Source organism: Pinus tabuliformis, chromosome 3_2 (assembly GCF_031772625.1).
Source record: "Pinus tabuliformis cultivar Carrire ecotype Pingquan chromosome 3_2, CPIR1, whole genome shotgun sequence".
NCBI lineage: Eukaryota > Viridiplantae > Streptophyta > Pinopsida > Pinales > Pinaceae > Pinus > Pinus tabuliformis.
In genome coordinates this window covers 503,696,035-503,712,308 of record NC_142302.1, presented here as the reverse complement: position 1 = coordinate 503,712,308, position 16,274 = coordinate 503,696,035, and the positions used below count along the sequence as shown (strand labels likewise).

Here is a 16,274-nt window from a genome sequence, read left to right as displayed (position 1 = left end):
AACATTTTCCCCATTGTTTTCTGGAAATCAAACTGCCCTACCAAGATTATTTTATTTGCTTGGCTGGTTTTTAACAACAAGAATCTTACGTGGGATAATTTACAAAAAAGAAATTGGTGTGGGCCAGCAATCTGTCCTATTTGCAAAGCGAATGAAGAATCCAACTATCATATTTTTCTGGTCTGTCCTCTAGCTATGAAGATATGGAAAACACTTGCTGATCAATTTGGGCTGAATAGGATTTCTTTCTCATCAATAAGAGAGGCATTTCATTGGTGGAGCAAAATGAGAACTGATTGGAGGCCTATCCCACTGATCTCTATCTGGTCCATATGGAAATGGAGAAATAAGGCATTGTTTCAAGACAGAAAGGTAAGTTTTACACTTGTTATTGATTCTATCTTATCTCACCTTCCCATCAGCAGGCCCCCTCAAAATCATCAAAATGTCAAGAAACAAGCTGGGAGCTCGATGGACCTTTCTGTTCTTCCTCGTGCTTATTTTGACGGGGCAGCCTTGAACGAAATCTGTGCTTGTGGGGTTTACATAATTTCTCATGTGGACCAACATATTAAAATCTCATGGAATGGTGGGAAGGGATCGAATAACAAAGCGGAGGCAATGGCCTTGGCTGGTCTCCTAAACTTTTGTGACTTCCTAAACATACAAGGACTACACATTTTTGGTGATTCCAAGGTGATCATAGATCATGTGAGATCTGCTCATATCATTCAGAATATCAATCTTTTGGGGTGGCTGGAAAGAATCGCATCTATATGGAATTCTCACAAGGATTACTCAATTCAACACATTGAAAGGTCATTCAACAAGGAGGCAGATGCGCTGTCCAAAGAAGGTCTTTCCTCTCCAAATGAACTATGGCAGGTTTCCATCACTGTTGGAGAAATTCGGCACAACATCTAGGAATTCCGTCTCCCCGGTACATAGCATAATAGTTTTCTCTTCTCATATCTGGTACGTTGTATGAACCTGTTTCTTCTATATTTTTTATTCCTTCTCTTCTCATGTATGGTATGTAGCATGAACCTATTGTCTTCTATGTTTCTTCTATTTTCTATCATCCTCTTCTATTACAGATGCTACTATTCAGCAGATCTTTATATATTTTGATATGTCCAGAGACGGAATCAGTCATATCCTGTTCTGATATGGATCTATATCATTCCACTGTTTTGCATGTCTATGCTCGGGCTCTTATAGTTTTCATTCACATGATCCTACTTCATGAGCCTAATGGCTGACCCCAGCTATCTGCCAAATGTTGTATATTCCAAAATATCTATGAATATAATTCAGCCTTTTTTTTCTTACTGAAAAAATATTAATGTGTTTGATATTTAATTTTATTCATTTTAAATATTTATGTTATATAATTATAATAATTTAATAATCTATATTCAGCAAAATGGATTTCTATCACTTCATATGACCGGCACAACTACAATTTTTAGATGCCTGCAATGATCGTATTTTTTAAGTATTAAAAGGTAGAAACGTGGAAAGCGACTAAAACCTAAACTGAAAAGAAAAATGGCCTCACCTCGCCATCTCCACACTGAAAGTAATTTGGTTTGGTCGTTCAATAAAAAATAATTCTTCAGTCATTCATTATATAAACCAATACCTCTCGTGTCAAACATGTGTTTGTCCGCCAATCAATCAATCGTCAATGTAAATCGCTATTAAATTAGTCAAAAAAGTGGGTTGATTTAATATTTTAATCAGCTTACTCAATCCTTAGTAAAGTTAGTCAATAGATAATTTAATTAGCTATACGCTAGGAGATTAATCAACTTAATCAATCGTGAATATTCTGTGTTTTAACCAAAGTCGTCGACCTAACATTTGTCTCCTGTGGGGGCGAAAATTTGGTCGTATTATATAGATAATTTATTTGTTGTATGGGGCGGAGTAGTTTTCTGTTTATTCTAGTTATGAAAATTGTATGTATAGTGGAAGGGGATATGTTTGTTTATTCGGGTTCGAAAAATAGAAAAATGGCATCCCTAGTGAAGAGAATATATTTGTTTAAATTTATAAATTAAATTTGCCTTTGTTGGATTAAGCAAGAGTTTTTTTTTTTTTAATTAATAAACTAGAAATTAGGGTAATTATTTAAATCAAATATATTAAATAGTTGATAAATATTGATTTATAATAAACTTTAAAATATTTATTTTATTAATGGTTAAAATAAATTAATTAAATCATAACTTTATTTAAAATAATATATTTTATTTATTTATTTATTTTTATATGTTAGAGGAATTGACAACTTGATCACTTGGGTCAGTTTCGTACTCTTGTGACAAGGGGTCAGAACACCATAACCCCTAGTGAACCAGACCAACCAACATGTGGCCATAGGAAAACTCCAGGTATTTGAACCTAGAATCTCATGGTATACAACACTTCATTTTTAAGACAATCACCAATTGAGTTGCCCATAGAAGCTATTTAATATAATAACATTATTTTTAGTGATAAAAAGGATTTATATATGGTTTCTAATGATCGAGTGTGTTATTTCAAAGCTCTGCAACTTGATCTAGGGTTGGTGTTAGGGTTTTGACATTGGGCACCATGGCGGCACACTCAGGGGGGAGTGTTGCTCCTTCCTACAGTCAAGTAGTTACAGATAGAAGCAAGGACGCGGGAAAGCAATGTTTCAAGAAACCTCTGGAGAAGGCAACAGAGGCAAGTAACACGGAAATATTGGGAAGAAATAGGCCTCATGAATAGGAAGGGGATTGGCAGGAAGCTAGTAAGGAGGAGAAAGGGGGTAGCAGTCAAAAACCTACTTCCATAAGGACAACTGGGGTCTGCAAACCCAAGTCGAACATCATTCCTCGGGTCATCTTAAGCGACCTTGCGTGACAAGTGCATAGGGATCATATGATGGAATATGCAGTCATATGCAAATTCATGGGGATATGGCTGACAGAGAGGGCACTGCACGTATGGATAAGGAGCCACTGGAAGCCGAAGGGGGAAATACACCTTCATCAGGGATCTAAGGGCTTTTTCACATTAGTATTTAGAAGCCTAGAGGATAAAGATAGAGTGTTCGAAAGAGGACCATATTTCTATGCTGTTGCAGGCCTCTACATGCGGTCTTGGATGATGAAATTTGTCTCGGAATGCGAGACATTCACATTGGTACTGGTATGGATTAGACTATACTCCCTTCCTCTGGATTATTGGTTACCGGAATCTCTGAAAACAATAGGCAACAAACTGGGGCATTTTCTAAAGATCTCAGATGTGACTCTGAAAGGAAAATACACCTCCTTCGCTCGGATATGTGTGGAAATGGACTTATCTGGGGCACTTCCAGGCGCAATAATTTTAGAAGTATATGATGAGGAATGGGTGCAGGCTGTGGACTATGAGCACATCCCATTTAGGTGCCACAAATGCCATGAGCATGGGCATCTATATAGAGACTGCCCAACAAACAACATGGAGAGAAATGTGAAAACCACTGTGGATAAAAATCTCGAGGGTTTTAGCAAGGTTGGAGGCAAATGGAAATGCAGAAAGCGACTGCAAAATAAGATCAATGAGGAAATACAACCGAGCCACAATAGCTTTAATATCCTAGAAGAAGAAGAAGGAAACAAAGAAACAAACCAGGAAATGGAGAACATTATCACTGAGAAGGAAAGGATGACAGCATGGAAGACATCATAGAAAATAGCTAGCAAAAGGATGATCTGCCAAGCATTATGGAGATAAATAGGGACCATGAGATGACTCCAAGTGAGGTGGGAACGGAGGACCATGAACTGCAGGAGATTCTAGATAGGGAAAATCTAGATCTAGAGAAATTTCTGGAACAAGGGACGACCAAAGGAGTGGACTCCCTACCAAAAGAGGAATATGATAGGGTTCAACATCTCTTCCTATGGAGATCACAATCGAAGGGATCTAGAGTCAAAAGAAATCATGAAAGCTAGGAGCATAGAGGGGTCAAAATGATGGAGGAGACACAAGCACAATCTCCAAAGAACCCAGGCAGGAAAAGAGGAAGAAAAAGACAGAATGAGTTGTTGAACAAATGTGGGAAACTATTGATTAACTCAAGTAAGATGAAAGATCTCACCAGTTACTCCTTTACAAACCTTTCTTAATGAAGCTCACAACCTGGAATATTAGAGGCATAGGAAATAGAAGGAAACAAAGAAATCTTAGTAATAGAATAAAAGAAGAAAAACCAGATATGGTTTTTATTCAGGAGACAAAATGTTCGATGGATAAGATTAGAGAAATTCATAATAAATGGTTAATCAAGTATGAGTATCTAGAGGTTAAAGCGAAAAACCCAGTGGGGGGATTCTCACACTGTGGATCTCCAGAAATTTGGAATCTTGGATGCCGAGGCTTCTAGGAACTATCTTTCTTTGGTATGTCAACCTTTAGGTGATAAGGAGATATACATGATCACAAATGTCTATGGACCTCAAAAGCAAGAAGACAAACTCAAGCTTCTCACCTCCCTTGAGGAACTAAGAGCAAGACACCCTAATATGCCCTGGATCATTGCAGGAGATTTCAATATGATAAGATCTCTTACAGAGAAAAAGGCGGTATCAAATAGCTAGGCAGAGACTCCATGGCCTTCCAGAACTTCATAATGAACATGGGGTTAGTGGACACTGAAACAATAAATGGGACCTTCACCTGGAACAACAAGAGGGGAGGGGCTTCACAAGTTGCCTCTAAACTAGATAGATTTATTATTTCAGAGGACCTCTTTCTCTCAGGCCCTACAACTGGAAGGTTCAAACCATTGGCCTGTACAACTGGAAGCCACTTTTATGGGTACATCAAGAAACATATCTTTCAGGTTTGAAAATGCCTGGTTCTCTCACCCCGAATTCACTAGTAATATTGACAAATGGTGGAGAGAGGATCTAAACATTCAAGGCACTAGAATGTTCCTGCTCCAACAAAAACTTAAACATATCAAATCCAGGATTAAATATTGGAACAAAAAGGAATTTTGCAATATCTTCAAAGCCAAAAGAGAAGCTGAACGGAAACTGAAGAGATCAATCAGATCAACATCACAGAGGGCTTTACTAATGAGTGAAAAAAACTAGCTAATTCTTTGCAGGAAGAATGGGAGGATCGGTGCTTGCAAGAGGAGATTTTCTAGAGACATAAAACAAGGATATAGTGGATTAGAGAGGGGGAAAGAAATACGAAGTTCTTTCATTAATCCACCATGGATCATAGGGCACACAAGAGAATCACAAAGCTCAAATATTCTTAAGGGAGAGAACTCGTCTCTCACAAAGACATGGAATCTGTCCTTGTGCAACATTTCCTCAGTATAGCAGAGGAACCTCTGGAGGATAGATCCAGGTTCATCAACCATTTCACTCAGTATATCCCTCAGATGGTTACCAGAGAGGACAACCACAATCTCAACAGGCCAGTATTGGAAGAGGAGGTCAGTGAAGTGATTAATGAAATGCAAAATGGAAAAGCTCCAGGCCCATATGGGTTCAATGTAGACTTCTTCAAAGCCTGCTGGAAAATAGTCAAATAGGATATCCATGAGATGGTGGAAGAATCAAGAAGATCCAAAAAGGTTTTGAAGGCTTTTAATGCTTCCTTCATAGCTTTGATCCTAAAACAGGAAAAAGCCATGACTCTGGATGGTTTCAGACCCATAGCTTTATGCAATGTGATGTATAAAATTATTTCCAAGGTGATCGCCAATCGACTCAAGCCCCTTTTACCAGCTCTCATCTTAGAGGAGGAAACGAACTATGTGGAAGGAAGACAAATCCTCAATAACATCATCCAAGCTCATGAGGTGGTACACTCTCTCAAAAGAAAAAAACAAGCTAGTATGATCATTCAGCTGGACCTAGCGAAAGCTTACGACATGCTAAGTTGGTCTTATATAAGGGCAGTTCTAAGAGCCTACGGCTTCGACCAAAACTGGATAAGATGGGTTATGGCACTAGTTACCACGACCATTTTTTCCGTCTTTCTTAATGGCACTCCTTCAAGACTCTTCACACCCTCCAGAGGTCTCAGACAAGGGGATCCACTCTCACCCTTCCTCTCTGTTCTCATGATGGAAGGTGATCCAGGTCCACGTGTGAGGAAGGACCTTTCCAAGACCTTTTACTTTCATGATGTGTTAAAATTGCTTTTAAAAGAACATTAATGAATACATCTGTAGACTGTAAAGAAAAGGAACATAACAATCATCAACACATGAGAACAAAGTCGTTGATAACGGAGTTCATCCAAGAGGGACTATGTCTCCGGGCCCTGGTGTCAAGATGGTGTAGGCCATTGCATTATGTGTTGTCAATAAAGGTGATGTACATAAGAGATGATGTCTCGATCATACAAGGAAAAATGCCCTCACGCAGGAGTGGCTCTAAGAGATATTCCACAACTTGGAACTATAAATCAAAAGACTCCTATTAGTATGATACAAAAACATGCATGGTGAGCATCCCGCCAACATGGCACAAAACGGATGTCAAAGCAAAACACATGCATGACGACATGTAATAAACAAGAGTATCCCAGCAACATACAATAAAGGATCTCAAAGCATAACATGAATAGTTATGACAACAAGTACATCATATAGATGATTTCGCATAACACGAAGTAAGGAATCACGACAACAAGAAATAAAGAAGATCCTGCATCAATATTAATCAAGGATTTGCAGCATAATGTAAAAGAAGAAATATATGAATAAATCATATACCTCACACCAACCACGGGCCATCTGAAGATGTGAATGAAGAAGTAGATAAAACAATCCATGATGAACATCTGTTCACATTATCAATGCGCATGCATAGTCTGTTACCAATCTGTCACGACCTCATTACGAATGGCCATATGAAGAAGCGAGGCATCTGAAGTAGTTGTCAATAAGCTGAATCTCACTGAAACATCAATCCCAAAGTATATATTTGCAAGAAGAATAAGCAATCAAAGAAGAATCTATCAAAGAAGCATTAGTCAACAGATGAATCGATCACAAAGAAGAAATCAAAGAAGCATTGATCCAAGATGAATCAATCATGAGAAGAAGAATCGATCATAAGAGAAGAACTGCTCTGGGCTCTCGACTCTGTAGCTCTCTGCTTTCTAGCTTCATAACATTCTGGCTATGTTGCAGCAGCTCCCTGTGGCTCTGCGGCACTTTAGTTGTCTTTGTCTCTTCCTAGTCTTGTCGTTCTACGACTCTCCATCGGTGCAACCTTCTCAATGAGGTCTCTGTCACTCAGCATAGGCTCTCGGGCTCTCTCTCTCCCTCTGGTATGTAGGCTCTCTATAGAACAAGCTCTCTCTGGCCTTTTTTTTCCTCTGGCACACAGCTTCCTGGGTTTTCTGTCATACCATTGCTACATAGCCTTTCGTGCTCCTCCTCAGCTCTTTGTCATCCATGATGTTTTATACATGTTTGGGACAAGGCCGCATCAAAATCAAGGTCATTTCTATTCAGAATAGAAGTCATTTTCTTAGAAGCATTGGCCGTTGCAATAAAAATTTGAAAATAGCCTTCTTTCTGTTTAAATAGAAAATAATCTAAAAACTAATAAATCTGACAAAACCCCTTTAAAGTCGGACTTCAAAAAGTTTAAATATGCCCTACAAACCTTGTTGGGTTTTCTTTAATCACTTATCGCATCACATCACAGATTTGGTCGAAACCACAAATATACGGGAATACATTAAAAAGTTTGAATCCCTAGATTTCAAATTTTATCAGATCAGATCTACAGTTCCATTGGGTCCGTGCCTAATCGCAAGTCGGGATCACAGATCATCGATCATCGATATCGGCGATCGCTAATCCCAGGGGTCCTAGTCCTCGGCCTTTGGGTTTCACCAATGTTGATCCTCCATCACCATTCGCCGATATCGCAACTATCATGCCCCCAACTTCGATATCGGAGATCACTGATCGGGGGTCCTAAAGGCCTGCCTTAAGTCCACCCTTTGGACTATGTCGATTGCAATTTGCCTTAAGGCCAAAAAAAACCCATTTTCAAGAGAAAATGCCTCATTTTCTTAAGGAACAGAGCCACCTTCTTTTCGCAATAACTTCATTATCTGGACTCGAATTGACGAACTGTCCACACCTCCACGATTAGGAAGATGAGCTCTTCGATCTGGTCCTAGTTCAACATCATTCTGATCACTTTGATTTTTGAGCATTTCCATGCCATGGTGTCTGAAGATCCATCTGGATCAATCCTCCTCACTAAGGAGCTTTTGGTCCTGCAAAAGCATAAAAAGTAATCTGCATCTTTCTCTGTACCCTGTCTACATCAAAAATTTCCTGAAAAGGTCTCGCTTCCATCTCCTTCACATTTGTTCTTTGGAGCCTTAAGCGACGAGCCGACACCTGCTACTTCTGCAACCTATAGTACATGGATTTGCAATTACATGCTTTTAAAGACATGACCAACTAAAGACTCAAACGTCCCATATTTTCCATGAGTTTATAGCTCATACTGGGTGGTCAAGTTTATAATAAGATGGACATAATACTCTAGGTATGACAACAAGGCCAACTTATCATGGTGGCTTCAAAAAGTGGAAGAAAACACACCATCACCGCAATGCATGATTTACTTACATAAGGCCAAACACTATTGTTTTGACACGTGATGGAAACATAACATCACTTTCAGAGTATTAATATGCGACTCAAAACACGACTCAAAACATGACCAGACATCATTGTTGCTGACTACATGATGGAAACACATCATCATGTTTACATTTTAAAATGAAACAAATGATTTACAAAAGAATGACCATGAAACGACAACATGTCGAGAAACCCCTTCTCACTTATCAATGTGAATGGATCACCTCCTTGAGGTGGTTTTTCCTGTCGCACAACTACTTCACTTGATTCATGCACCAATGCTCCATCCTTAAGGCGTTGTTTTGGATGGACCTTCCAGCAAGTGGCTCTCTAATGGCCATGTCTGTCACAATGACTGTAGTAGGCTTTCTTCCTCCATACCTACTTACCCTGTTTCTTTTCATGCTGTCGAGAGGGTTTTTCATGCCTCATGAGCGTTGCCATTCTTTTCCAACACTTAGAAAAGGGATGGTTAGGTAAACAACAAAAAGTACATGTTTTTCGATGCCTTTGTCTTCATTCATTATTAACAACATGATCAAAATGAACATTCGAATATCGAGAATGGTTATACCTTCCTTTGCTATTTCTGATGTCAGTATGGCAATGAGAGCTTGCCTTAGCTCTCTCCATGCAATGGAAACTGCCATGTGATGATGGGGATGTCTTCCCATCATTCTCTTTCCTCGATGAAGTCTCGAACAAATCTGACACCTTTGAGCACTCTCCTTTCTTGACATACCCAAGTCCTGCCTGATGGGGTAATTCCTCTACTTGGATGGGATTGACAATGCCTTAGCCATTAATGTCCAAGCCTTTCCCTTCATATCCCATTCTCTTCAGCAATTTGGAGCCAATTCCTGTGGTATGATTTTCAAACATAGCGAAATCATCATCAGGAGATATACATGAAGATGGAGAACTGCTTTTTAGCTCACGTGGGTCTCGCTGTAGCTTTTCTAAGGCCTCGTCCTTTGCTTGTAGCTGTAGTAGCAAACATTGCTTCCCCTCCTTCTCTTCATGTAAATGCATCTTCAATTCATCATTCTCTGTTTGAAGATTATATTTGTTTTTCTTTAGTTCTTTCATGGCCTCTTCTGTGGCTCGCAACTGAAGCTACAATTGCTCCTTTTCCTCTGTTTCTTTATGTAGAGTTTCATACAAATTTTCCACTTTCTTGGATATGTCGAGCATGGTCTCACACATCACTCTTTCATCCTCTATCATTGCACGTTCCATTGTTCACATTGCAATTCACATCAACATTAAGACCTGCTCTGATACCACTTGATCTAGGCTTGAGTGTGAAGAAGGACCTTTCCAAGACCTTTTACTTTCATGATGTGTTAAAATTGCTTTTAAAAGAACATTAATGAATACATCTGCAGACTATAAAGAATAGGAACATAACAATCATCAACACATGAGAACAAAGCCGTTGATAACAGAGTTCGTCCAAGAGGGACTACGTCTCTGGGCCCTGGTGTCAAGATGGTGTAGGCCGCTACATTATGTGCTGTCCATAAAGGTGATGTAGACAAGAGATGATGTCTCGATCATACAAGGAAGAATGCCCTCATGCATGAGTGGCTATAAGAGATATCCCACAACTTGGAACTCTCAATCAAAAGACTCCTATCAGTATGATACAAAAACATGCATGGTGAGCATCCCGCCAACATGGCACAAAAGGGATGTCAAAGAAAAACACATGCATGATGACATGTAATAAACAAGAGTATCCCAGCAACATACAATAAGGGATCTCAAAGCATAACATGAAGAGTTATGACAACAAGTACATCATATAGAAGATTTTGCATAACACGAAGCAAGGAATCATGACAACAAGAAATAAAGAAGATCCTGCATCAATATCAATCAAGGATCTGTAGCATAATGTAAAAGAAGAAATATATGAATAAATCATATACCTAACACCAACCATGGGCCATCTGAAGATGTGAATGAAGAAGAGGATAAAGCAATCCATGGTGAACATCTGTTCACATTATCAATGCACATGCACAGTCTGCTACCAATCTGTCATGGCCTCATTTCGAATGGCCATATGAAGAAGCGAAGCATCTGAAGCTGCTGTCAATAACCTGAAGCTCGCTGCAACATCGACCGAAGCGTCTATTTGCAAGAAGAATAAGCGATCAAAGAAAATGCCATCAAAGAAGCATTAGTCAACGAATGAATCAATCACAAAGAAGCAATCAAAGAAGCATTGATCCAAGATGAACCGATCATGAGAAGAAGAATCGATCATAAGAGAAGAACTGCTATGGGCTCTCGGCTCTGTAGCTCTCGGCTATTTGGCTTCATAGCATTCTGGCTATGTCGCTGCAGCTCTCTGTGGCTCTGCGGCGCTCTAGCTATCTCTGTCTCTGCCTGGTCTTCTCGTTCTATGGCTCTCCATCAACGCAACCTCCTCAATGAGGTCTCTGTCACTCAGCACAAGCTCTCGGGCTCTCTCTCTCCCTCTGGTATGCAGGCTCTCTGTAGCACAGGCTCTCTCTAGCCTTTTTCTTCCTCTGGCATGCAGCTTCCCGGGCTTTCTGTCATACCACTGCTACATAGCCTTCCATGCTTCACCTCGGCTCTCTGTCATCCATTGTGTTTTATACATGTTTGGGACAAGGCTGTATCAAAATTCGGGTCGTTTCTATTCAGAATAGAAGTCGTTTGCTTACAAGCATCGACCGTTGCAACAAAACTTTGAAAATAGCCTTCTTTTTGTTTAAACAGAAAATACTCTATAAACTAATAAATTTGACAAAACCCCTTTAAATTCAGACTTCAAAAATTTTAAATCAGCCCTACAAACCTTGTCGGGTCCGCTTTAATCACTTATCGCATCACATCATAGATTTGGCAAAAACCACAAATATACGGGAATACACTGAAAAGTTTGAATCCCCAGATTTCAAATTTTATCAGACCGGATCTACAATTTCATCGGGTCCGTGCCTAATCAAAAGTCAGAGTCACAGATCACCGATCGCCGATATCGGATCGCTAATCATAGGGGTCCTAGTCCTTGGCCTTTGCGTTTCATCGACGCTGATCCTGCATCGCCAATCCGCCGATATCGCAACTATCATGACCCCGACTCCGATATCGGAGATCGCTGATCGCAGGTCCTAAAGGCCCACCTTAAGTCTTCCCTTTGGACTATGCCGATTGTGATTTGCCTTTAAGGCCAAAAAAACCCATTTTTATGAGAAAATGCCTCATTTTCTTAAGAAATAGAGCCATCTTCTTTTCGTGATAACTTCATCATCTGGACTAGGATTAATGAACCATTCACACCTCCACAATTAGGAAGATGAGCTCTTCGACATGGTCCTAGTTTGACATCATTCTGGTCACTTTGATTTCTTATCATTTCCATGCCATGGTGTCTAAAGATCCACCTGGATCAGAAGGGCTAGGCAGAGCGATTAAAATGGAAAATGCTAAAGGAAGCATCCAGGGTATTAAACTCACCTTGGATGGCATGGAAAACACTCATCAACAATTTGTGGATGACACAATGCTGTAGGGCATACCCACAGTCAGGGAAGCCAGAACAATCAAACATATCTTAAATGACTTTGCTATGGCAGCTGGCATAGAGGTAAGCCTTAGCAAATCAAAAGTTTTTTTCTTTAACACTGACATTGCTATTTAGAGAAACATCACTAGAATTCTTGGGTTTCAAAGGGACTAGCTACCTTCCAAGTATCTGGGCATACCTCTCACAGATAAACCTCTAAGCAAGGAAGTGTGGGAGCTAATAATAAATAAACTTTAGGACAAGATCAGAAAATGGACATGCAGGTCTTTAAATTTGGCGGGGCACCTTATGCTCACACAGGCTGTCCTACAGGCACTTCCCATGTTCATGTTCTCAGCTCTTCCTGCTCCTAGGGATTTGGTTTGTTTCTTGTTGTTGGCATTCCCACAACAGGCTAGTTCTTGTTTTTGTCTCTACACTTGCATAGACGTGTAACATATGTAATGTACTAGTTCGGTTAATAGAAGGCTCCATTCTTACTTGACCAAAAGAAAAGATAAAAAGAATTAATATATAAATTAAACATATATGCATTTAAAAATACATGTAACAAGATTCTTAACCATGAAGATTCTTAATCTATAAATATAGTTTGTTAAAATACCTAAGGCCAATACATGGCTTATCAATATCACATGTCTAAAAAACCATAACTCATTTCATTTGACATTTTTTCATATAACATTTTTTTAATTAATGAATTTTATTAAAAGGGAAAAAAATACAACTAGTTTGGAAATAAATCTTAATCTTTGATATGTATATACTACTAAAATATTTTGTAGAAATTAAATCTGTATCATCTACCTAATAATCTGTAAAATTCCTATTCCATAATATAATAAAGATATCTATCCACATCAAAATACAAAAAAAATTACACTTACCAATTAATGACTCTTCTGATGATTACTCAACTTATATTTATAAATAAAAATCAATATCCAGTCATTCTAAACGGAGTATTTTTTTTTCTTATAATTAATCAATATAAGAATTAATAAATGGCCATTTAATTATGATAAATTATAGCATGTTTAAAGCTAAGAGTAGCCTTTAAATGGAAGAGTAGAGTAGCCTAATTGGTTTGTGCACCCAGATTTATAAAACTGCATGTGTAACGCTCTCTTCGATGCAAGATTAGTAGATGGAGTGATTTGAAATATCTTGGTGATGAATGTCATGATTATGAACGTGTTGTATCATAAAATGGTTTCTACAACTTTATGGCTTGGTAACAAATATCAGAACCAGGATTATCTATGGCTATCTAGGGTTTTGGTAGCAAATATCCTCAATAGGATTATGTCATGGCTAGCTAGTAGAAGCCTTGATAATTCAAGGTTAATGTTGGATGTTTAAATTTCATGGAGTGCTCATAGATATGAAATTCTAGGTACCTATTGAGATTAATGATGAAATGTATTAATGGAGCAACAGTTCAACCGAAGCTTAGATTAGGAGTTTCTTTATGATTTCTAGGGTGTTGTTTCAACTTCCCTAATTGTGTGTAAATTATATATTTCTCATGTAATGATTCTAATGGCAGAGCGTGTTTTGCAGAGGCAGTCTCCAGGTGGTGTCCCACACCTGTGAACTACTCTTGTTTAATACAATTAATTTGATTCTTTTGTTTCTAACATGGTATTAGAGCTACAGGGTTGAGGACTTCTTGTAACCCACAATGGAGGAGTCATAGTGAAGGTTGGGAGGAAGATCTATGTGCCTAGGAGGCAGAACTAGGAGGCACGTTTTTTAATGGAAATTGGACACGCGTTGATCAGTGCACAATCCAACTCCATACTCACGCTGATACAGTCCTACATTACGTGATTTAATTTTTCTCGACGGTGCGACTCTACTTCAGTCAAAGGGAATCGACCATATGAGAAGTTTCTGTTGGTTTCGCTGCCGTGTGAGAAGTTTTTGTGCTATGATAGGCACCTGTGAGAATTTTCTATTGGTTTGGCTGAGGCTCGAGTAGGCATGCAGCGTGTGAGGGGAGGTGTTGAAGGAGCGTTTAAGACAACACACAAGTCGTAGGTTGAACGCAAGAGTGTTTTAGGTGGAGCCTGCGATAGAGTATGCAGTGAAGAGGAGGTGAGCCCTTGCGATTGAGTTGGTTCTTGGTGTGTGGAGATCTGTGGAGGCTATAGTGAGCTGAAGAAGGAGGTTTCAGGAAAAACCTCTGCGATTGACTAATTTTTTTTCCTGCCATTGAACCCAACGAAGTCTGAGGAGATCTATTGCTGTGATCGGTGACTGTGTGTGAGAAGAGGACGCAATGAAGAGGAGGCCTCTGCAAATTAACAACAACACCCTCTGTGAATTTGGTGAGTTGGCAGGTGAGTTGACGTCAATAGTGGTTGATTGATCTTCTTGATTGATCCTTCACGATTTTCGTATGAGAAGAGGATGCAGGGGTGGATGCAGCTGAGTCTATCGTGAGAGTTAGATGCTACAAAAGAGAAGATAATCACAGAGATAAAGGAAAAAAAAGCGAATTTCTTGTCAGAAAATGTGAACCAGTTGAATTTCCACAATGCGAGTTCGCATCTTAATTGATTTTCGAGCTTGGATAGATGGATTTTCGATGAAGACAAAGAGGCCATTTCGTCTTCCAATTTTAGGCGAGTTCAATCAGAAAGCAATCTCTGGAGCCTAGGCCAAGTTAATCTTGCCCCAACAAAGGTCAGACTGTAAATTCTTTCTAGAAACGAGAAATCCCCACTGCTGGTTTATGTTCACGGAGGGGGACATTGGAATTTTTTTAAATTAAAAGTTTTTTTTTTTTTTAATTTAATTTTTCAATTAAGAAAAGGGGGCTCATTATTTGATAAGAAGAGCGAATTTTTTAAAGAAGGAATTTGCAGTATTGGTGAAAGGATCTGGCATTTGTAGTATTTTTAAGATCCGGGGTTGTTTTTTTAATTTTCTGGGGTTGAAGTTTTCTTTTTTATTCAAGATGAATAATCAGTTAGTAGAAGCATACCTCAATGAGAATAACAAGCTGGATGGGTCCAATTATTTTGGTTGGAAATTTATGCTACAAACCCTGCTTGAGGGACACAATGCATGAGAAATTATGAATAATGATGAGGTGAAGTAAAACGTTCTTGCAGGAGGAACAACAGTAACAATCCAAGACTGGGATAAGTGGGAGACTAAGGAAAGAATGCTCCTGAAATTGTCGATAAAAGATTGTATTATTCCCCATGTCCATGATTGTAAGTCTGCACCAGAAATCTAGAAGACGCTCAAGGATCTCTATGAGGTCAAGTAAACCAATTGATTGTTGTTCTTGAAGAGAAAGATTCTCTCCATCAAGATGGAGAAGAATGAGACAATTGTAGCATTTATTTTTCGGATCAAGGAGCTCAAGAAAAAGCTAGGTGATATCAGTGAAGCTGTGTCAGATACATAATTGGTGATGATTACCATGAATGGTATGACTGATGAGTATCAGATTTTCATCACTGGCTTGAATGCAAGAGAAAAATCCCCCATGTTTGAAGAATTGATAGGCATCCTCATGCAAGAGGAGGAAAGGCGGCTGACTCATAAACCTCAGAGTTCAGATCTGGCCTTAATGGCGAAGAATAAGCCCTTCAGAGGAAAGCGAAATGCAGCACAGAAGAGTAGTTCAATTCCACAGAGAAAGATGCCCCCACCATAAGGTATGTCTTTCAATAGAAATGACTCTGCGACCAAATGTTTTTATTGTGGTAGAATCTTCATATAGCCAGATATTGAATGAAGAAGAAGTGTGATGAAGGCCAGAAGAGATGCAAACAACATGCAAGTAATTTTGATGATGAGGAACAGAGTCAGAGCGTCAGATTGTTCACATCTGACTCTGTGTTTCAGCTAAGGATGATGAAGTAGATACCTGGTTTGTGGACTCAGGTGCATCCATCCACATGATAGGGAACAGACAGTGGTTTGAGGACTTCAAAGAGATCAACAATGGAGCAAACATCTATCTTGGCGATGATAGAGGGTACCAAATCAAAGGTTATGGTAATATTCCTATTGTTT

At 39.1% G+C, this 16,274-nt stretch overlaps 1 protein-coding gene across 1 annotated transcript; it reads left to right on the top strand.

The window, feature by feature from the left end:
• Positions 1–471: 471 nt before the first annotated feature.
• On the top strand, positions 472–924 carry LOC149181497 (uncharacterized). The gene has a single exon (XM_089414234.1). It carries the CDS (start codon positions 472–474, stop codon positions 922–924), a length of 453 nt encoding a protein of 150 aa, XP_089270360.1.
• Positions 925–16,274: the final 15,350 nt, after the last annotated feature.

What these genes read in the sequence shown, in the direction of transcription:
- LOC149181497 (XM_089414234.1), top strand. Translation starts at nt 472, where the DNA reads ATGGACCTTTCTGTTCTTCCTCGTGCTTATTTTGACGGGGCAGCCTTG.